This window comes from Ursus arctos, unplaced genomic scaffold (genome assembly GCF_023065955.2).
Source record: "Ursus arctos isolate Adak ecotype North America unplaced genomic scaffold, UrsArc2.0 scaffold_4, whole genome shotgun sequence".
Classification (NCBI taxonomy): Eukaryota; Metazoa; Chordata; class Mammalia; order Carnivora; family Ursidae; genus Ursus; species Ursus arctos.
This window is the reverse complement of record NW_026623056.1, coordinates 25,335,472-25,359,178: the sequence shown is the minus strand read 5'-3', so window position 1 is coordinate 25,359,178 and position 23,707 is coordinate 25,335,472. Positions and strand designations below refer to the sequence as shown.

The following is a 23,707-nucleotide window of genomic DNA, read 5'->3' as shown; positions in this document are numbered from 1 at the left end:
AAATCCACCCCCCCCCCACTGATACCAAACCACATATGTGACGGCACAACCCCTCCCATTAGAACCCCTTGGTGGCTTCCTACCAGCCACAGGCTGCAGCTTAAGCTTCTCAGCATAACACATGGGAATTTTCAGCTCTGGCACCTGCCTACCTCTCCAGCCTCATTCGCCACTTCTCTTGGCCTAAGTGCTGCTCCAGCCACGGAGAATATGCTTCTCCCCATGCGCCCGAGACCGTTTCCTGTCTTCATGCCATTGCTTAAGTGATTCTAACTAGAATGATCTCCTCCTGCCACTTCCCCTGGCTGATCCCTACTCATTTTTAAAAAGCCAGCTCAGGAACCATCTCGTCCAGGAAAGGGGCCCAGGCCTCCCTAACTCCTTCTCCATGCTCCTTTTATCTCTACCCCTACACTTGCCTTTTGTAACGTTATTGTCTTAAACTCTGCCTCCCTCACTGGACTGTGAGCTCTTGGAGAGCGGCAACTCTATCGAATTCATCTTTCTGTCCTTGGCTCCTAGCATAATGCCTGCCACCAAGCCAGTGTACGATAAACATTGTACAACGAACAAATATTAACCCCGTGTTTATTTTTACAGCAATTGAACTATCATAAACACAAGCTGTCAGAACTGGAAGGCCCTTCAGGACAGTCTTTTTTTTTTTTAAGATTTTATTTATCTATTTATTTGTGGGGGGGGGGGGACAAGCAGACTCCGTGCTGAGCATGGAGCCCGACAGAGGGCTCGATCCCACCACCCTAAGATCAGAACCTAAGCCAAAATCGAAGGTCGGATGCTCAACCCACTGAGCCATCCAGATGACCCCCTTCAGGACAATCTAGTCACCTCCCTGTCCTGGTTCCACAGATGAGGAAACTGAGGTCCCAAGAGTGCACATGCATGGCTATACCGGTATTTAGCAGTCAAGCCCAGATTAGGACCCACGTGGCCTGGATCTCAATTCAAGGCTCTCTCCTTCAGCTAAACATAAGGCCAGAGACTTTTTAAATACACGAATATGCAGAGCACATGCCCTGCTCCCTCTCCCCTTCTGTGAAGGGCTATGTTTGGGGGCCTCATGACTTCATTTGGTAGACTGGGCAGGCTCAGCCCTCATCAACCAAACACTTCCCCCCATAACCTAAGCTGCCACTCACGGGGCCCCTTAATGGAAAGTCCCCTTGTTACTGGCTGTCACTGCCACCAAAGAGGTTAGAGTCAAGCATGACTGTCATGGGATTTACACAGTGAGACTTTGGTCTCTCTAGCGGTCAAGATCACACCCAGGTCTGTGAGATCTGGTGGCCCACTGGGCTCCTTCGCTCTGCCCGGTGACCCTTCATCTCTCGGGGGTTTTCACTTCAAAAACAAGGAGAGTTATAATACTTCTTGTTTTACAGGAAATAGCGTAAAGAAGTACCGATGAAAGCAAATGTGTATGGTAAATGCTTGGGGGTTTTCACATTGAGAAAGGATATTATGCAACCTGTGTTTTCGTTTGTCTCTTGTTTGGAACTTCTCTCTGGGCATGGCGGCCTGGCGCATCTTTAGCGAGCCTATGCAAATCAGCTGGCCAAGTAACAGCTATTCCATCACAGATGTTAAGGGCACTGGCCTGTCCCCACTAGGTGCTGGGGAGATGCACTTGGTCTCACCTTTCAGGAGGTTATTGTCCCGTATCCATGGATTCAGAAAGAACTCGAGGACGTACTTTCAGTACGTTGTGGGAGAGGAGATAGAGGTGCAGGTAAGTGCGAGCTGAGCTATCCCAGGCTGAGCTTGACACAAAGCACTGGGGGCTCAGAGGGAAAAAGCACCGCCAACAGTGAGGACACCAGGGCACTTACCAAGGAGGGGGTAGGCTTTTTGCTCCACAGGAGGACGAGCAGGTTGCTGTGGACAGAGACAGGGGATGGAAGTCCAGAGGGAGAAAATGGCCCGTGTAGAAGGAGCTTAGTGTTCAGCACTACACAACTGGGCCCAAAGCAGGGCACTCAAGCATACTGAGCACCTCCTGGTGTCACACACTGTGTTATGCTTTGGGTCCTTCCAGATGTTTCAGTCTCATTAGAGTGTGGTGAGGTCCGCGATGTTCTCTTCACTAGAGGGAAAGGACTGAGGCTTGGAGGAGTTAAGAAACGGGCCTAAGAGTGCCAAAGCCTAGCTCTTTGTGTGCGAGTCAGGTCGGACCCTGGCTCTGGAGGGCCTTGAATGGTAGGTGGAGGCATTTCCCAAGCTGCGGTGAGTCACTGGGCATTTGAGCAGAGACTCGCTGTGATCAGAGCCAGAGCTCAGATACCCACATCCCCACCCTGCCTCACTGAGAGTCCCAGATGCTGCCCCTCTCTGGGCCCTGGCCTCCCAGTTTGTGAGCTGAGCAAATTCCCTTCCAGTGCTGAGATGGCAGGAGGCTGTATGGGTTTCCTAGGGCCACCACCACAAATTCCCATAAACAGGTGGCTTATGACAACAGAAACTTTTTCTCACAATTCCGGAGGCCAAAAGAAAGAAGCATCCTTCCTTGACTCCTCTTAGCTTCGGGCACTTGCCAGCAATCCATGCATTCCTTAACTCATAGACTCTCTGCGTCTGTCCTCATGTGCTGTCCCCCTGCCCACGCCCTGTGTTTTCTGTGTGTGTCCAAATTTGTATCTTCTTATAAAAACACATTATTGCGTTAGGACCCACCCTAATTCAGTATGACCTCATCTCCACTTGATTACATCTCTAAAGACCCTCTTTCCAAATACGGCCACATCCACAAGTATCCAGGGTTAAGACTATATCTTTTTGAGATACACCATTCAACTGAAAACGGAGGCCATGACAGGAAATTGCAGGAATGACAGAGGAACAATAAACAAGTCAGACACCTACAAACTCCCGAGGTCACCCTGTGGCCCATGCTGGCCATGATGCCCCTTCTTTCATGGACTGCTTGCCTACAGCATCTGCTGCCCAGACAACGCCCAGGCAGAAAAGCAAAGGCAAGAGAAAGATGTCAAAAGAAGCGAAACCTTGAGCCTTACGAGCGAGCCTTTCTCACCGGTGCCACCAGAGGCAGGAGCCAGATTGGTTTGTCCCCTCTGAAGTTGGAAGGAGGAGAACTCACTAGCCCCTGCATGGCTAGCTTTGAAACAAAAACCTAGCCCTTGAACATTTTTATGTGTGATAATAGCATTTGTAACTAATGATGACTGAATTTGCTAGATGGTGGTTCACAGTGCCCTCAACCTTCACATGACAAGCAGGGCAGGATGTCATCTTCTCCCCAAGCTACATGGTGAAGGCACTGCCCTGTTACTGCCAGCCTGAGCACCTTTTCTGAGACCATCTGTTGCCCTATTATGTCAAATACTGGGGTGACGTAGGGTAGTGTGAAGAGGGAGGAAATCTCTCAGGGTAAGAAGTCCATTAAGCATCTTAGTGATCATCTACTCCAACCCCCACCTTGGAGCATGAACCTGCTTTAAACATCCTGACATTTGGTTATATAACCTTTGCTCGAATACCCCTGGTGGCAGGGAGCTCACTATCATATAAGCTGTCCGCTCCATCTTTGAACCACTCTGATCGTAAGAAGGTTCAAACAAATTAAAACTAAAGTTGTAACTCTGTAGCTTCAACCCATTTGTTCTAGTTCTGCTTGCATTGTGTCTACTCAGAGCAATCTTCCCTCCCTTCCCTGTAACAGTCCTTCACATAAATAGAAATGGCCCCCACATACCCTTGGAGTCCCCACTCCCAAGGCTAGTCACACTTCCTTTGCTTTTTTCTCATTCCCTCAGCATCCAAGTTGACATGCTAACACTTCTTAGTGTATTTATTAGAGTGATTTAAGGGAAGTGGTCAGAAGGCCATTCTGGGAAAGCAGGATCTAACCGGTGGTGTGGTTCGTGGCTCCACCACTGACCTGAGCTATTTAACCTTGGATGAGTCCCTCTGCAGGCTGACAACCACTCAAATTTAAGCTCACAGGGACTGGGTGTTTGTCCAATGCTGAATCCCTGGAGCCTAGCCATGAATGAGTGAATGAATGAATGAATGAATGAATGAGAAAAGCCTGGCACTTTCTAGCTGCAGATTTTAGAGTTGGTCGTTATTAATTCTACTTCTACTCTCCTTTACTTTGCTTCACTTTATTGGGTCTCAATTTCCACAACTAAAAGTTCAGAAAAATAGGGGCACCTGGGTGGCTCAGTTGGTTAGGCGTCTGATTCTTGATTTCAGCTCAGGTCCTGATCTCAGAATTGTGAGATCGAGCCCCTGAGTTGGGCTCCGCCCCGGGCAGGCATGGAGCCTGCTTCAGATTCTCTCTCTCCCTCTGACCCTCCCTCCCCAAAAAAGAAAAACAAATGCATAAGGTGGGAATGTGGAGTTATTGTTTAATGAGTACAGAAGAAAAGTTCAAAAAAACACAAGTTCCCTTTCTCACTTGACTATCGTGAGGAAAAGAATAATTACGAAGTCATCTGTGAGTAAAAGACCCTGGATATTCCACATAAAACTACAAGAGTTGTGGGGGCACCTGGGTGACTCAGTCAGTTGAGTGTCTGACTCTTTACTTCCGCTCAGGTCATGATCTCAAGGTCCTGGGATCAAGCCCCCAGTTGGGCTCCATGCTTAGCAGAATCTGCTTGTCCCTCTCCCTCTGCTCCTTCCCCTGCTCTCTCTCTCTCTCTCTCTCTCTCGCTCTCGCTCTCACCCTGTCGCTCTTAAATAAACAAACAAACAAACAAACAAACAAACACATTCTTAAAAAAGAAAACTACAAAAGTTTGGGGGAAATTCATAGGTTCTAATATAATATATATAGACTCTTGTAGCCTTTATGACCAAAGCAAAATGTCTTTTACACTTTTCATTGCACACAGAATGACTTGTGCCAGCGGACAATCCATGTTTGGTTGAGGTGATTTAAGTTAGTCACTTACAATAACCACAAATAAAGGGCTGCTAAATTTTTGACACTCACTCATGGGTGAAAATCCACCCATTTTCAACAGGGATAAATTGAGAGCGGCAGATAATCGAAGGGAGCTTTCCTTGCTGATTGAGTGGCTGCAGAGACTGCCAGGCTTCTATCTTCACAACCCTCAGCCTCGTGCGAACTGCTTTCCTGTCCTGATGGAACGAGGTGCTGCAGAGAACCGGTGAGAGGGAGGAGTAAGGCTGCAAGCTTGCCTTGGAACAGGGTTTCTGCCACTGCCCCATTTTTGGCTAAGGGGTGAAAAGGAAAAACAGAAACCCGCCCACTCTCCCATCTCCCTCCCCAGACAGATGTGGAGCCCAGGAAGGCACAGCAGTGTGGAGATGGAGAGCAGAAAGCCACTCCAAAATTCGTTCCTGGGTGTGGGTTTCAGGGTTTGCAACCACGTTTGTTTAGCCACGGTAAATTAAGTATTATGCAACACCGTCAATGAGGAACACTCACTCTCTGTTGCTATTTGGAAGCTGGATATGAATCAAAATCAATGCAACCTCCTCCAGAGGTCAGCTGTGCAGACCCTGTTGGCTTCATCAGAAGAGCTCAGCTACGTGGGGAATCAGGAGGATCTGCCCAGTTTTGAGACACAGCCCTGGTGGAAGAGCATTTCCACTGTCGTGACAAAGTGAAGAGAGGAGTTTGGCTGGGTTGTGTCGTTCCCCGAAGTGTGTGGGTGGAATGGCTTCTATGGTCGGAGGGCAGGAACCTGGGCTGATTCATCTTTGCAACACCCCACACTTGGTCTGCAGCCAGCATGGCGCTCCACCCTTCACCACCACCATCATCACTCCCCACTCAATCTCACTTTTTGCTCTCAATCTGGAACCCATAATCTTGCCTCATCAGCACCCTCAATTGCCTTCCTCCTTCTTCTCAATGAACTAGTCTCATAATCCCACAACATGGATCAATTATACATGTGGATTTTTACCTGCATCATGCAGTTGTTGGGCAAAGAAACTGTTCGGTTGTGGAAACTACTATGAACTACTAGGCAATGATCTTTCAGCATTATCTCATTTGCTACCTCTGCAGGACAGGGATTATTATTATCCCATTAAACAAATAAGAAAACTGAGCTTGGATAGTTCTTTTTCAGTGATAGAGTTGAGAAATGTCTTGAGAGAAATATTAGAATTATTTATGCCTTACTTATTTGTCAGCTAAGAATAGTTGCTGCTATTGTAATCCTACAATGTCAGTGTCTGATTGACTCTCTACTAGTTTCGATTAAATTATCACTTTACTTGGTTAAGATTTTTTGGAGCCCATGAGAAGAATGACAATAGAAACCCAAACTGCTTGCTTTCTCTAAATCTCTGGGGATGACAAAATCTGGAAAAGGAAACAAGGGTGCAATCCCAGATTCCTGATTGAGTTCTAGGAATGGATGTCAGGTTTCTTTATATATATAATCTACTGTTGTTCATAGAATGTAAAATCCATATGATCTTACTTTTATGAGTTAGTTTTATTTTTAACCACTAAGCTTCAAGAGAATTCCAGGGACTGTCAATTTACTCTTTCCCATATTTTACTATGGAGAGTATGGAGTATTTAAAGATAAACTGTTTCTATGTAGGGAAGTGGGAGAAAACACATTCTGATTCATTCCTTCACTGAACTTTGGTCACTGACTTCCGGAAGCCTTGCCAACAACTACATGGCTTTTCATCAATCCCTTGGTTGTTTCCCTAAGTTCACACCAGCTCAGTAAGAGCATTAAGGGGTAGCCCACCGTGATCTGGGCTGGGAATCCAGAAATGGGTGGGTGATATGGTACCAGCTGGGCATGCTCCTAACTCGCTGTGATTGACTTTTCAGCTAGTCCAGTGCCTTCCTGCACCAAAGGGAGTGGACTCTTCTTGCTATTCAAAATGTGGCCCCTGGACCAGACCATTTTCATCGGCGTCACCCAGAAGCTTCTTAGAAGTACAGAGTCCCCGGCCCCATCCCAGACCTCATCAATCAGAATCTGCATGTTAACGCGATTCCTGGGAGGATTCACAGGCATGATCAAGTTCGAGAAGCGCTGGGTTCTGAAATGCGCACTAACGACCTGCATGCTTCCCTTCTCCCAGAACATATACGATAGCTGATGAGATCTGGGGTTTGACACCATACATATTCCATCTGTGCCTTGAGCAAACTTCTTCCTCTCTGAGCACGGTAACACAGAGGTGGTTCTCATGATTAATGAAATGTAAGCAAAACGCCCAGCACCCACACAAGTCTCACCCAGCATTCTTATGCCCGTCGCTGGGAAATTATCGATGGAGTGAGCACCAAAAGCCCAGGCCGCAGAGTGGAGCAGGCTCACTGTTTTCACTTTAATTACAGGAAATTTTAATGCAATGCTAAGTAGAATTTTAAAAAATAATAATAATAAAGCATTTAAGTCAGGTCCTGTTGGCTCTCCTTGCAACCTTGCCAAGCTCTGGAAACTTCGCTCACGCTTCCATTCCGATCTCCCATCCAGGCAGGGACTTCTCTCCCCAGTTCGCAGCTAGGAAAGACTAAGTAAACAAAAACTATTTAGATTCTGGGCTTGAAGGCGTTAGGACCACACCTTGAGGCGCAGGCAGAAAAGCAGCGCCAGGAAGCAACGCCACTTGGCTGGGCAGAAATAACTTTCACCCGTTTCTCCGCCTCCTGGTGACAAAAGCAGCTGGGAGGCGGGGCTAGGACCCGGATTACGCACGGCCATGTTTTTCAGGTCTCTTAGCTCCTCACCGGACGTTAAAGATCGACGCACGAATCTGGAAGATACCATTGTTTTGATTCAAGTATTCTATCCATATTTGAGATATCCCTAGAGATAGCTATAGAAATTAGGTTCTTGGGCCATTTTCTTATTTATATTCTATAACAGGGGCATTGAGAGACATACGAAGGGCAGTTTGGAGCAAGTTATTCCGCCTTTTCTTCAACTCGGGCCTCCGCTACTTGGGCTAGCTTATACGTCACTTCCTGGGACCGAGCTCTTGAATACCGGAAAACGCGCGTGCGGTGCCGGGAGGTTTCGCGCGGGGGTTGTGCTGCGATGGGCCGCCGGAGAGCGGCAGGTCCCGGGACCCTCGGCCGGACCCTTATCCGCCAGAAGACTCAGCGGAGCCGTAACCATCGTCACAGCGACTCTTGGGTAAGACAGAGCTTACCGTGTTTCTCAGCCTTTCTTTGTAGCTATGAGAGTCTGAATGCTGCGAAGCCTGGGGTCAAAAGTCACAGGAAAATTGTGTAGGGAAAGTGACGCCTAATGAAGGTTTGGAAAGAGGAATATGTTTAAGTTCCTGTCAGGCCGATAAGCAGGCCCTCCTAGCAAGGCACAGGTCACAAAGGTAGGGGCTGGAAAGGAGGGCTAGCGTGATGATGAGGCTGTTGGGAGCGCTTGAAGGATCTTGAATGTAGGGAGCGTTTGAAAGTTTCAAAACATAAAAGCTACTTCTTTTGGTATTGTTCAAAGCATGAATTCTCCAAGAGCGGCCGGTCGCCACCAGAAATGCAAAATAACTCAAATGTTTGCTGCATCCTTATTATTCTCTAACGGTTTCGCTGGAAGATGAACAGTGCGTCTCCAAAACGTGAGCGGGCCAAATACGCCCCTGGCCCGAGGGATGTACATAAGTTCAGGATCCTTGAAAAATGGATGAAGTAGTTGGAGTTTTGTTTGTTATTCTGATACACGCCTAGGTATTTGAGATTCACTGAGTTCTCAGTAAGAACCTGTGCTAACTCCGTGCCACTATGATATCTGATTTCCAGCCATTTCATACGCAGAATAAACGGCATACAGGGCTCTTCCATTGTCTTCAGGTCCAAGATACTCTAGACGTTAGATTACTGATCATTTTCATTGATTTTGAGGGAACTTGTTATAGTATGGCCTTTAGGAAGTGGTAGGAAGATTGAATATGAATTCTTAAGAATTGGATTCTAATCCTTACTCTGATTTTTTTTTTTTTTTTTTTTTTTGCTGACCTGTGGCCTTCGACCAACCACCTACTGTTTTAACCTTCATTTTTTAAATTTATTTGTATCTGTAGTGAGCATGTAGCTAGAATAGTGTTTATCAAGCTCTGGATTACATCTGAGAATCAGTTAAGTAGGTCCCAACTAGTGACTTTTTAACCCAACAAGATAGAACTCAAAATGTCCAAGTGTATTGCATGTGATAAGGCAACTTTGTTTCAGTGTTCTTTTTTTCCCATATTATTCTACTGAGTGGCACAGAATTGTATCATTGTGTGTATCACAGCATTTGAGTCACTATGTGACATGTATTTTTTACTGTGGGTCTCCATCAGAAATTTTCAACATAGAATTCAAATTCTGTGTCTACCATTTATTAGCAGCAACTATAGGCGAATTATTTTTATCTATTCAAGACTGTTTCCTCGTCAGCAAAATAGGGATACAATAAAATTTATTTCAAAAAGTTTTGAAAATTAAACGAAATAATGAATGGAAAGTGCCTGTCGTGTTTGAATGTTTACTAGTTAAGTGTTAACTAGTATTAGCATTGACTAAAGGGGCTGACACCAACCTCAAGACCACAAAACAGTTCTTTGGGAGGTTAGAGTTTGTTCGGAAGTCAGAAGAGAACAGCTGTGTTATTATCCTGTGTTTTATTCATAGTTGCACACAAGTGAGCTCAATGATGGCTATGATTGGGGTCGTCTTAATCTTCAGTCAGTGACTGAACAGAGCTCCCTCGATGACTTCCTTGCAACTGCAGAACTTGCAGGAACAGAGTTCGTAGCTGGTAAGTTGTTTATTCCTGAGTACATATGACACTGGTCACCCTTTTTTGCTGACTAGATACAAATTTGTCTGCTTGGAAGCTCTAAACTCATAAATGGGCTGTCTTTAACCCAAAGGCAAATATCCCAGAAGTGTGGGAAGGTCTTATCAAGCTGTGAGGTTCAGAATGTGCCACATTTTTTAATTAAGCTCTAAAAACCTTCAGATTATGCATCATTGTATCAAGTTCAAGAAACTCAGTCCCTTGTAGGAAAAAGACCAGTCAGCATAATGGCGGGCAATACCAGAATTTTCCAGAAAATGTTTTCTGATACCGTTATTAGAAGCCAACTCCCTATGCTGCGCTGTTATGTAGGCAATTTGAATTGTATTTTAAAGCACTTGTTGACACAGTATAGTGAATTTTCCATGCATGTAATTTGTTTAGTCACTGTTTTCCCCATGGTTTTCTGTCTTTCTTTCTGTCTTCTGAGCACTTAGAAAAGTACCTGGCACAGGTAGCATTATAAACTATTTCTACTGCTCTTTTATTATAAATGTTATTGTGCTGTTTAACAAATTCATTCATTTATTTAAATGCTCTTATTGGGCCCCAGCTACTCTTCAAGGATTGTATTGGCTACCAAGAGTACAGTGTTGAATAAGATAACTTTGTTTCTGCAAAATTTTGTTTTAGGTGCTATGATAGAAGTCTGTAGCAAACAATGGGATCATAAAAGATGTAATTAGTATTCATTCTATCTAAAGGACGACTAGGGCCAGTCAAGGAAAGCTTTATGCTGGGGCTGTCTCATAGGATGAGTAGATATTAGGACAGGTGAGGTGACACAGGAGGAATACACAGGCAGGTGGAGGGCTCAAGCTAACATGTGAGCAGCAGCTTACTTTGTTCAGAAAACGGTTAGAAGTTGGCCTCGAGTGTGTTTGAAGCACACAAGGACAGGATGTGATGAGCAAACACTGGGGAGATGGGCAAGGGCTAGAGCCTAGAGAGAATAAGGTCTTTAAAGGAATCTTTCAAGAGGTTTAAGCAGGTGTCAAACATGATTTTAGATTTCATTGTTTTGAAAGATCACTGATGCATTTTAAGGAGGAATGATCAGTTACATTAGTTCATCAAGAGAAGCCAGACTGAAATAGTAGTAATAGAAGATGGCACAAAGAATCAGAGCAAGATTAATAGGGAGACGGAATAAACCAGACATTGTGGAAAGGGGTGGAGTAAGTGCAGAAGAGTGAGGAGTGGTGGAGCCATCATTGGAGAGAGGAAAGGGCATAGAAAAAGAGAGACGAAGGTGAGGAAGTAGAGTTCATGAGCTTGTTGTATTCGTGTGAGATATTTGACCATGGCAGGGAGAGGTGTGTGTGTGCATGTGTGCTTATGTGTGTAATCAAGGTTAATACCGGCATGTGTGTAGGTTATGGGGTGAGGGCCAGCACAGAGGGAGAAGTTGAAAATACAGCATTTGGTTTCACAGTATCAAAAATTTAAAGTACATATTTTATGACCTGGTGTTTCCACTTTTCAATACCTATGCTGGAGCAGTGGTTCTCAGATTTTAGTAAGCATCAGAATTACCTGGAAAACAGATTCCTGGGCCCCTCCTCTGGAGATTCAGTAGGTGTGGGTTGAGCCTGAGAGTTTGCATTTCTGACAGGGTCTCAGATAATGCTGTATTTTAACAATGAACACTTGAAACAACCTAAATGTGCATTAGATGGACAAATGGCTAAACCGTGGCATAGACACACTATGAAATACTATATGGCAGTTAAAAAGAATGAGGTGAATTTGTGGCTAAGGCAAAGGATCTCAGTGGCCTGTTACCACATGAAAAGACCAAGTTGTGGAATAGTGCATATGTATGGTATCATTTGCATTAAGAAAATAATCTGACCAGGGCCTCTGGGTGGTTCAGTTAAGCAACTGACTCTTGATTTCGCTCAGGTCATGATCTCAGGGTCTTGAGAGCGAGCCCTGCATTAGGTCCTGCACTCATCAGGGAGTCTGCTCGAGTTTCTCTCCTCCCATCCCCCACAAAAAAAAATAATCCAACCAGTCCATATATCTATGTGTATGTTAGGAAAAAATTTGGAGGCCTACACAAGTGATCAGTAATTTCCAGGGAAGGAGCTGAGATTGCAGGGGTGGGCAGAAGATTAGGAGTTGGTCAAAGAGAATGTTTTTGCCTTTATTGTTGAATTTTTTTAAAAGGAGAGTTTATATATTGTGTAATTAAATTTTTTTAATTTTTAGAAACAAGGGAAAATAGAGATTAATGAGGAAATGGAACAAAGTTTGAGTCTGGAAGGAGATGGGACTAGAATGGGGTCAAAAGGAAGCTGAAGGTGGGGACACACATTAAGGAATGCTAGGTGAGGAGGTGAAATGGTGGGTATCTCAGCTTCATTTTTTCTATTAAGGTAGACGACCGTCTTCCGAAAGGAATGTAGTTACAGTTCAGGGAATAAGAGAACCAAGAATATAGAAGGATTTTCTTCCTTCTGGGGCAAGTCCTAGGACTTACCTGATGTTGAGCCCATACATTTTAGTGACAGTGTGAATTGTGTTATAATTAATATATATTTTTGGGATCTCTGGAATGATAAAAGTGTCCTTCTGTATCCTAATAACGTAAGTGGTGGTTGGGGATCCCAGGATAGCTTCAGGACGAGGGTTGGTCTCTAGACAGACCTAGGTGGTAATTAGAGGCTTGGAATTTTTCAGCACCACCTCTGGGTGGAGAGAGGGACTGAAGATTGAGTTAATTACTAAGGGTCAATGATTTAATCAGTCGTGCCTACATAGTGAAGCCTTCATAAAACTTTCAAAAATCCATTAAAATTTCTCATTAAAACTTCTCTTCCATTCCTTTAATAATGTAGAGGTGATAGGATTTTGTTTCAGTTTTCTGTAGCCTGCAGACACTACTGGACACACAGGGACAGGGATTATTAACCTGGAAACTGCACATTTCACTTGTCTGTGTGAACCCTACAGATTGCATGCCAGATTTGTGTGTGTGTGTGTGTGAGAGAGAGAGAGAGAAAGAGAGAGAGAATGCATGTTTTTGGGTGGGTTGATGGTAAGTGGTTTTTAAATAAGTTTTCAGATGGGTCCCTGACCTTACAGAGGAGTGCAGAATAATAAGAATAATAAGAAATGCTAAATGTTCTTTGGGAACTCTTTATTTTTAAAAGATGACACAGGTAGTACTCTTTATTTTCAGCTACTGAAGAGTAAGTGTGATGTGCTATTTTGTCTTCACCCCTGGTTCTTGGTAACTGGAGCTTCTAACACCCTTGTTTGTAACTTCCTAAGTCAGGGGTGAGAGGAGTGTCTTATGTTATTCGTTATTAGCCCCTTACAACCATTCCTGAGTTGATGCTAATGGGGTTACTTGTGGGCCCTAGGTAGCTTCTGCAGGGGGCTGGTTGCAGTAGGAACCAACCCTGTGATTAGAGGGGTGGAATTATCAGGACTTCAGAAGAGCTGCTAGAGTTTGGGCTTATCACCAGTAACCAGTGATTTAATCAGATGTGCCTATGCAGTAAAGCCTCCATAAAAACCCTTTCAGAGACTTGGTAGCTGAAGTGCAGCAGTCGTGTGGGACCGAGCCTTTAAACCTATGCAGTCTGATACCAACTCTTGATAGTTAGTGTCAGAATATAATAGAATCATAGGACATTCCCTTGTTGTCCAGAGAGTTGGAGAACACGTTGCTGGTGTGGGAAGATGTGCCCATTTGGTGTCAGAAGTGTTGTGAGTAAAAACAGTTCAGAGCCAATGGCTGCATTATTATGTTATTTGCAGCAGCCCTCAGAGCAGTGCTACTGAAATGAGATGAGAATGGATAGTTGGCTTTATCTAAGGTTGGGACCTTTGGCGGTGGGTGCTGCGGGGTAAGGAATTTTGATGTTTAGTTGGAGAGTGGTTGTACCATGTGGTTTTGGCCAAATAGGGAAAGAAATGAAGCCATGAGCTGGATGAGGGACTGGTAGAAAAGGAAAGAATCAAGGGTCTAGAGGCATGTACAGAGGTTGGACAAAGCAAAGTGGGAACATCAGGTGGGAGAGCACCATTGGAAGGAGGAATTCTGTGAAAGAATTACCAGATACAGGGCTCGAGGGGGGGTTTTTTGACTATCGGTTGAGGATGGCGTGAATGAGAATAGTGGTTGGGTGGACTGTCCTCTAGGTTACTGGACCGTGCAGACTGAGGTCCTAGATGGTGATGGTGGTCTCTGACAAGGGTAGCAGCCTGGTCTGCTTAAAGGTCAAGAGGAGCATTGCTGAAGGTATTCTGTTTGAATAGGACCTTTCCTTAGCAGTTAGGTAAGAAGCTTAACTGGCTTCTCGATGCCAGTTCTTCTGGCACTTCTCTCTCTAGTCCATGGAGACTAGGTGGCTCTGCGGTGAAGTAGACCTAGAACAACCTGAGAGGGGTAGAGCCCTAGAGCACAGGTCTCCGTAGTTCGTACAAGGACATGGCTTTTTTTTTTTTATTATTCCTTTGAATTGTTATGTAGCATTAATTGTGGGCATTCATTATAAACATCCTACATAAACGATGGCTGTGTAGTCGTTCATCAGTTTGAACTGGAGCGAGTCTCTTTGCTGAATCTTTGCTTCCCTACCCACTCCCATTGGATGACAGTTATTCCTCATATGTAAAATGAGATTGGTTGTACTGAATCTTTACAGTCTTACTGCTGCTGTTTCCTTGAAATGCATTCAGTATATGGAGTTTTATAAAATTAGTATTTGAAAAAATGATTGGCCTTTTGAAAGCTTTGGGAAAGATCTTTTTCTTTCCTTCTTTTTTTGGTAGATAACTTCACTTGGAAATTATTTATCCAAGGCTGGAGGCATCTGCATCAAGAAAGCTCAAATTCTGTTTTCGGTGCTGCATTTTTCATTTTCTAAGTAATGACCAGTATCCACTTGTCTAGATTGCCACTTCAGTTACAGTACTTTCTTTTCTCTAAACAGAGAAGCTTAATCTCAAGTTTGTGCGTCCTGAGGCTAGAACTGGACTGCTGTCTTTTGAGGAGAGCCAGAGAATTAAGAAACTCCAGGAAGAAAACAAACAGTTCTTGAGTGTACCACGAAGGTGAGTTGAGCAAGAATGTAGGACAGTACAAGGCATAAAAAGACTCCTGAATATAACATTTTTTATTTGGTGTTCTCTTTTTTCCTGTTTCCTTTTCTCAGCTGCCGTTATTAAATCCAAATCTGTTTTATTTTGGTTAACTCACTTGGAATTTTTTTTTTTCTTTATGGTTGTTTCAGACCAAAGTGGGACAAAAACACTAGTCCAGAAGAACTCAAACAGGCAGAGAAAGATAACTTTCTAGAATGGAGACGTCAGCTTGTCCGGTGAGTGTTAGAATATATGAAGATTTGTCTTGAAATTCTGAGCCTGGCTTTTGGTGTGTTTGCATTGCTGTTTGCATTTTGAAGGCTTGATTCTTTTAAAAAGGAAATGGTAGATTTCTTCTTTCAAGTGCAAATTCTGTGTGTGACCAGCATTACTTGGTACGTGTGCATCTTTGCACAGAGATGGTAAATTGATTACTACACTCCATTCCTGGCCTTCTCTCCCTCATACCCTTCTCTAGCCATTAGTCACCCTGGAGTTGATCACCGCTCTCTCGAGCATTCTTCCAGAAGGAGGTGTGTGGGAGAAATGTCATTTTGTGGGATGAACATCTAGGACTTAAATAGATTAAGTATAAAATTTCAAATTTGATTTTCATATTGACTAGGAGAAAGTGATAAAAACAGTTTGATAGTTAATATTTGTGTACTTTTCAATGCAATGAATTTGAGTGTTTCTACGACTTGAAACCTTCGATTATAATCTGGCAAAGATAAAAACTTTTCATTCTAAAGCCAGGCTAGAAGAGGAACAAAAATTGCTGTTAACTCCATTTGAAAGAAATTTGGACTTTTGGCGCCAGCTCTGGAGGGTGATTGAGAGAAGGTAAGTTACCATTTTCCTTTTGTGTGATGAAGACATCAGTAGTGTTATATTAGATTTGGGTGTTGATGAATGCTCACAGACCCCGGGGGCCGGGGTGCTCAGGGATTAAGCTGTGCAAATGGCTCTTGAGAATTATAAAAACTGAAAGTGTGATACTATATTTCTTTCAATGTATAGATTTTTTTTTGATGAGGTGAACATGTTGTTAAGTGGGTAAGAATGGTGAACATTTTCTGTAAGATGGGTTCTGAAGTACCTACAGTTATTTTAACAAATGTCTGTTGATTCCTATTGGACATATGGAAAATATGGTTGTGAAAGGGAGGTAGATGTCTGTTTGCAAAGAGAAAATATGTTGTGGGGGAGGCATGAGGGTCACAGGAATGAAGTGCAGTCTTTGCACTCAGATCATCAGTACGTAGTAAATCCAGAGTGTGATTCCTGCTGTGTTAGATAGAAAGGCAGTGGGCTGAGTTAGAACAGAGGAAGGAGCAGCTGACAAGGATGGGGGGAATCCAGGAGTGATTTGTTTTAATTGTAATGGGTGATGGTTGCACAACTTTGCGAATATACTAAAAACTACTGAATGGTTACTTTTAAAAGGATTAATTTTATGATATGTGGATTATTTCTCAGGTTTTTTTTTTTTTTTTTTTTTTTAAGTCACTTACATTCCTTCCCCACCCTGCTCCCACAGGGGCAGAGAGAAGGCTGTTGGGCTGGGCCATGGGGAGCTCAGAGTAACAAGGCAAATCTCTAAGCCTGAAAAAAGTAGAAGCTTGCTGCTGATTCCCAGACTCAGTGCAGGGCCTTTTGATTCAGTTATACTTGAATGAGGCTTGGGAAGACCCACTGATTGTCCTGGGGAACTTCTGTAGAGCACAGTGGATCTCTTCTTCAGGCCCTCTTGAGCAGTTGAAGATGTGTACTGCTGCTTCCAAAGAGAAATGGTAACAAGGTTTAACATATTGAAACCTGGCCTTGGAACGCCCCCATCTGCATATTTCACAGTATTGGGTTTTTTTTTTTTTCTGTTCGTTGGGGTTTTTTTTGGTTTTTTTTGTTGGTTTTTTTTTTTGATTTTAGGTTTTGTCCTACTTCCTATATAGGGTCTGTATTTCCTCTCCGTTCCTTTTTTTCTTTTTTCCATTTATTCTGGTTTCTGACTTTTATGTAAGAGGCCTTCCTCAGATATCAAGTGATGTTTGTTGTCTGTTCATATTTTTTTTTAAGATTCTTGTTTATTTATTTGAGAGAGAGAGCATAAGCAGGGGAGAAGGGCATAGGGAGAGGGAGAAGCAGGCTCCTCCCCTGAGCAGGGAGCCCAATGCAGGGCTTGATCACAAGACCCTGGGATCATGCATGACCTGAGCTGAAGGCAGATGCTTAACCGACTGAGCCATCCAGGCGCCCCAGTGTGGTCATATTTAAGAATGAAGCATTATAATATGCTGATTGACAGGAACACCTGTTTGGGTGGAATTTGCCATCTGGTGGACTTCACTGTACAGGACCAAGTAGGGATCAATTTTATTTTGTTGGAATACCCCAAGATGTTAGGATCTATAGGGATTTTTCCTAGAGCCAGTCAGTTTCTTAAAGAGAAGAACGGTCTCCTGCCAAGAACATGGCTAAAGGTGTGGTGGTATAATGCAAAGAGCTTGCGCATTTTCTCCACTTGGTATGTAGACTTGTTTAATCTGCCCTTTTTCAGTATGGTACCTTTTTCCCATGCTCTTCTGTGCTTGAGGTCCCAATTCTGCAGCCTCTCAGGTTCATTTTCTCCATAATAAACCCTAGCCTTCTGCCATTGGGGTAGGAGATTGAGGGGGTGTAGTTGCCTGGTTGATTGGAACAGGGGAGGAGACCTAAGAGCTCCTCATTCAGGTTGATTTCAGCCCTACGCTTCACCCTTGCCTAGAGACCTTCATCTCATGCTTTTCATCTGCTCCCTCGGGGCGGGAGCATGAACAGGCTTGCTTCTAGACTGGGCTGCTGTGTCGCAGTTGCTGTTCTTTCTCTCTGTTCTAGTGAGCTTCAAAGTTTGCTTTCATTTGTATAGGTTTTGAGAGGGAAGTATATGTGTTCATTTCACATTTGACAGAAAGGCCCTTTACACACTTTTTATGTCCCTAAATAAGCTACTGGTTTCCCTAGAGGGAGCCTGTACTTGTTGAAACTCCTCACTTCAATTATAGTGTTCCTTGCTCTGTACTTTTATTATGAGGTATTTCTCTGTTTATAAAAGAGAGCATGTATTGTAACTTAAGGTGTGTAGTTTATATCACATGGAAGTGGATCTGAATTACATAGAAATATTAATAATAAAGCTACTATGCCACATTTTTTAACAGGAAATATTTAGTGATGTGTTGCAGTACAGCAGATGTCTCCTGTTTGGTAACAGGCTAGCCAAGCCATCTGCCTCTTTAATTTCAAGCGTAGTTATTGGAAAAGATTTGATGTATACCCTGTCATTGAAATGCAGGAAGCGCGGGGGCGCTGAGGGCAGTACGCTGTATTCCAGGAAGAGAAGGCACTATTGTGCTGCGGAAGCCTTTCCTGGTACATGGTCAGCAGTTTGCTCTGCAGCCTCGGGCAGCACACGGAGCAAGCGGTCTTAAGTTTGTCTTTTCTTACCGGTGTCTGCTTGTTTGCGGGTAGACCTGATGTTTGTGGACCTTGCAATTTTAGTTTATTAGGCTTTGTCCGTGTTTTTGCAGTCACTGTTGCATTTACTGTTAAATCCTCACAGTTTGAAAGTGGTAGAGACTACCTTAAGGAGGAGATACCGGGACCCACTTAATTAGAGAACTTAACAATTTGTCATTAATTAGCAAGTCTGTGAGTTCCCCTGAATCACAGTCTTATGCTGGAAATTTAACTATTCTGAAAGAAAATGCACTTTGATTGTCAAAGCCCTGCCTTAAACGGTGAACTTGATTTAATACATGTCCTCCGTGTCCAGCCTAGTTGCATCAGCATTACCTCAGAACAGGCTAACCACACATGGGTTTTTAGGAGACTGCTGTGAGCACGTCTGCAGCTTATTTCCCTCCAGTGGCAGCTGGCCCTGAGAGCATCTCTGCTAGCCACGGGGGCAGAATGAAAGGAGGACCCTCCCGGAGAAGTGGGAGATTTATTCTTGCAGCGCTCGGCTGCTGTGGTCCCCTCTACGTGCGTGAGGGCTCTGAGGAACTTGCTGTCCGCTGCAGAAAGTTTTCTTATTGCTGCATCTTCCATGTGACAAAAGAAGTTGGACTCCTCATTCCTGCTTCGGTTGTGGCAACTTCCCTGTCTTGTATTTTGGCCATTTAAACGCATTGCTGGAACTGGTGGATGTTGATTTGCTGGATGTGTGCTTTGTCTCATCAGCCCTGGGTTTGACTAAGATACAGGCTTTGATAGTGGCAGCTGTCAGGAAGTGATTTATTAGCTTTCTTTTGAGGCCTGAACGCCAGTGTAGATTAGGTACTGAGTATACATTAGACCCCACCTTGGACTGAAGTATTTGGAATACTCTTTTTGCCTCACCAGGAGAGTTTACTAGAAGATACAGTTGAAGCTTTAACAATGAAATATCAGAGGCTCTCTCGGACATGTAACAGCAAGAGAATGTTACGATTATAAGCATGTCCTCTGGTCCAGACTGACTTCCCATTATAGCTCCGTCACTTAGCAGCGGGTGACCTTGGACAAGTGACTTTGCTGTCCTAAGGTTCAGTTTCCTCATATATAAACTGGGGTTAATTGTACCTTAAAACATTAAAAGTGTCAGATGTTAATATGTGGAAAGTGTTTGCTATTGTTATCATATGGTCAGTGTTTCACTTCACAATGATTAGAGTATCTCACCTTTCTTTTTCAGTGATATCGTGGTCCAGATAGTAGATGCTCGAAACCCACTTCTGTTCAGATGTGAGGATTTGGTAAGTAAAGTGTGACAGAATTCAAATGTGCAGTCCTTGGAGCCGCAGCGGGAGGACAGCATCACTAGTAGCCGTCACTGCCGCCAGGTTCGGTTCTCTCCTCTAGCTGTGTTTAAGGAGGCCGCCTCTCCTTCCAGCGGCAGGTGCGTGCATCCTGCCGCTGTTTAGACTGGTGTCTTCCTTCGAAAACAAGTATTTCCATCTGCAGGAAGGGCAAACACATGAATTTTCTGGCTGGTAGTTTAGAAGCCAGTTTGTTAATAGTGTTTCTCACTTTGTAAGAGACAGCAGTTGAAATAGCATTGTGCTTATTGGTCACATCTTACCCATCCTGTTAAGTTTTCTCTTCTCACACCTTAGTTATTGCCTCCTGTGATCTTTTACAAGCAAACTAAGTTTGTAAAACACCAGAGGGAGTAACAGTTAAGGAGTGAAGACTGCATGAAATAATGTAATACAGGTTTTAAATCAAAACACTGTGCACATGTGAAGTATTCCTATTAGTGTTTGAGTCCGTAGTAGTAACAGGGCAGAATAGTTTCTTTAAAGATTTTGTTTATTTATTTGATAGAGAGCACAAATAGGGGGAGCAGCAGGCAGAGGGAGAGGGAGAAGCGGGCTCCCTAATGCGGGGCTCAATCTCAGGACCCTGGGATCATGACCTGAGCCGAAGGCAGACGCCCAGCAGCGCAGAATATTTTTAAATCCACTGGTGAGGGACAAAAATCTTAATGTTGAAACTCTTATGAAGTCAGCTTTTATAACTTGGGTGTGTTTCCTAATGAAGAGCTGTGGTTGGGAATTAATTTCAAGTACTGGATCTTGTTTTTCTTTTAAACTTCAAAAAGTATTTTTTATGTGAAAAGATGAGATTATTATCGGCTGTCATCACTTGGCTGAAAAATAGTCCCTGCTGGCCGACAAATCTCCTAATTTTGCAGTTTTTAAACTTTTGTGTAAAAAACAATTCAGCCCTATTAAAGAGAGGAACTACATTATTTAAAGGAAAAGAATCTGTTATACTTCCGACAGGGTAGGAGAGCATTTCCTTATACCCTTTCCAATTCTTTATGTCAAGGGTATGTCTAGGTATTTATGATGTGATATTTTCAGAGCTTGTTGAGAGGGTCAGTAGAGTGTACCAGGATGAAAAATCTTTAAATTAGGATGACTTAAAATTGAGGACAGTAAAAACTTTTAGTTTTGGGGGCTTTCAATATAATTAGCCCAATTGTTACTTGTTTGAAGAGGCCTTTCTAAATACCTTTGTCTCGCCTAGGAATGTTATGTGAAAGAAATAGATGATAATAAGGAAAACGTCATTCTGATAAATAAGGCAGATTTGTTGACTGCTGAGCAGCGGAGTGCCTGGGCCACATACTTTGAAAAAGAAAATGTGAAGATTATCTTCTGGTCAGCTTTGGCTGAAGCCATTCAGCTGATTGGTGACACTAAGGTAACCTGGGGGACTTTTTCAGGTTGCATTTCTGGGAGCAGGATTTCAGTTTCTGGTTAGTAAGCTTTGTTTTTTCTTACTGAAGATTTCTGGGAATCCAGGGCTTTTGTCTGTTCCCTAAATGCTCTGATAGTAGCATGACCTATAGAAAAATGAGTCAAGGTTACTTTCTCTGGTTGTCAAAGAAATTGACATCTCTGGGGCTCTATGGTGCAGACTGATAATTAGCTATAATTTTTAATTTTTTTAGATTTTTGGCAGGAAATTATATAGGAAGTTTCATAATGACTTTATAATTGTTTTTAACAGGAGGCAGGTACAACCAAAGCACGCACCTCAGGGCTTGATTAGAATCTCTTTGGACATTGTTTACAAAACAAACAAATGAAGTAATCCTAAAGATATACCATGTTATCTTGGGGTTTTTTTAAGATTTTATTTATTTTATTTTTTGAGAGAGTGAGCAAGAGAGCACGAGCAGGGGGAGGGGCAGAAGGAAAGAGAGAAGGAGAAGCAGACTCCCCACTGAGCAGGGAGCCCAATGTGGGGCTCCATCCCAGGACCCTGGGATCATGACCTGAGCCGAAGGTAGACATTTAACTGCCAGCCACCCAGGCACCCTATACCGTGTTATTTTTTAACCTTAATTTTACAGAAACAGTTTGGGCTTCTTTTGTGTGTGTGTGTTTTGTTTTGTTTTTTGTTTTTTTAAGTCATCTCTGCACCCAGTGTGGGGCTTGAGCTCACAACCCAAAGATCAAGAGTCACATGCACCACCAACTGAGCCAGCCAGGCCCCCCGGGGTTTATTTTCTAATAAAAAATATAGCTATTAGCTAATAGTAGCTATGAAGTGAAATTAGTAGTAGAATCTTAGAGCTGAAAGAGACTTAAAGTAATATCTTTTTTCCTAGCCTTTTCCTTCCTTTTCTCTTATCTCTGCTTATCTCTGTTACCCATCTACGGACTGTTTTGTACATTGAGCCGAGTGCCAGTAAATACAGTGCCCTCCCCTTGATGAGCTCTCAGGTTAGCCCTATGAATTCCTTCCCTCACCTTCGTGGCAGACAGTCCTGTAATCTCTCTGTTATTTATCTATGTTAAATGATAGAGACTAGGTAGCTCACTCTTTCTATCTACATTTAGAAAGTTCTTCAGTTCAGTGAAGCTCAGTCAGCCTACTTAGCCTTTGATCTAAGGACTCTTCCTTTGTCCCCTTAGTTCTCTCTGTGTATATTTTCTGGTTTCATTATGGACATAATATCTGGGACGCTCTTCATCTCAAGTGCCGGTCTGCGTATGTCAAGAAACACTTACAACTGGTGGCACCTAATTGTATACATTAGGTATTCAGAGGGATGATTATTTCTTGTGATCACAATACTCCCAGTAATTCAGTTTTTGTTCATTCACCCCATTTCAGAGGAACTCTGTTATGCTTTTGGCTCATTTAACCTGTGAACAACCAAATCCCTCATATTTTTTAAAAAAGAAAAGACTTATGCAAATCTAATCCCCTATTTACATGTGAAAAAAGTTTTTCATTTTGTATTTACCTCAATTTAGAACATACAGTTACTCTGAAATATTGTTAGTGATTTGGGGCTAAGATAGAGAATTCATTTCGGTTGTACAGTTTGCTTTTCTCTAGCTTTGAATCTGCAAATTTTGTGTGTTTGTCCTTCTGTATATTCTTTCCAGTCATTGATAACATTGTTAAACAGATTAGGACCAAGGGGAGAGCTCTGTAACCTTTTGTGAATTTACTAAGCCTTCTGTACCAAGCATTTTGATGTGATGAATACAGTTGTGTTCACAAGGATATAACAATAATAATTGTTCCTTTGTTTCTATCGTTAATAAAAACTAACCCATAGAAAGCTTATTCTGTGCCAGGCACCACTGTCTGAAGCACTTTATACATTGTATTCATTGAATCATCTCAGCAGTAAGTTAAGTGCTTATTATCCTCAGGTAGTCAGGCTTCATGGCTTGTTCTTAACCATTATTTCTGTTGTTTCAACTCTTTCCTGGAAGCCAATGTTTTACTGAAGTTTTTTAGTAAATATTTATCACCGTATTACTTAGCCCTGATGTACCAACCCAAGAACTATCAAAAATGGAAAAAAGATCAGTTTCTACATCTGTGGTATTCCCTGACTTGTTAACCGAGTAGTGCATGGGTGACTGTCTTTCTAGGGCTCACCAGCTATCTTGTAGACTTGCTCCCGTACCCAATTCTGAGTTCACAGAGCATGGTTATGGAAGATACTCTTTCTCCCTTTTTAAGTTAGCCGTCATTTACTTCTCCCAAGTCTTCTGAAGTGTCTGCCGTTTTTCATGATTTCCCAAGACCAATAACCAGATACTGTTGTGATATCATAGCTGGAATCACATCTGTCATTTGAGTATCAAACATGAACTTATTAGAGATAGTTTAATAGTCACTGTTTTCTCAGCTATCTGAAATTTGGTTCTTCCTTTATAGTTGTTTGATCACTTCTTATTTGAAAAAAAAAGTTTTCAAGCTGAGTACTTTGGTTTTCTCTTGGCCATCTGTTAAATTGCACTGTGTTTCCCCAAGGG

At 43.0% G+C, this 23,707-nt stretch overlaps 1 protein-coding gene across 1 annotated transcript in view; it reads left to right on the top strand.

Annotated features, from left to right (window-relative positions):
• The first annotated feature begins 7,982 nt into the window (after positions 1–7,982).
• Positions 7,983–23,707, top strand: part of LSG1 (large 60S subunit nuclear export GTPase 1) — a 32,976-nt gene continuing 17,251 nt past the window's right edge. Inside the window, exons 1-7 of the mRNA XM_026496227.4 lie at positions 7,983–8,132; positions 9,626–9,752; positions 14,744–14,864; positions 15,044–15,130; positions 15,651–15,737; positions 19,606–19,666; positions 20,946–21,122. Of these exons, the coding sequence (XP_026352012.2) occupies positions 8,034–8,132; positions 9,626–9,752; positions 14,744–14,864; positions 15,044–15,130; positions 15,651–15,737; positions 19,606–19,666; positions 20,946–21,122 (759 nt within the window). The 5' untranslated portion in view covers positions 7,983–8,033. The remainder of the gene's footprint in view (positions 8,133–9,625; positions 9,753–14,743; positions 14,865–15,043; positions 15,131–15,650; positions 15,738–19,605; positions 19,667–20,945; positions 21,123–23,707) is intronic.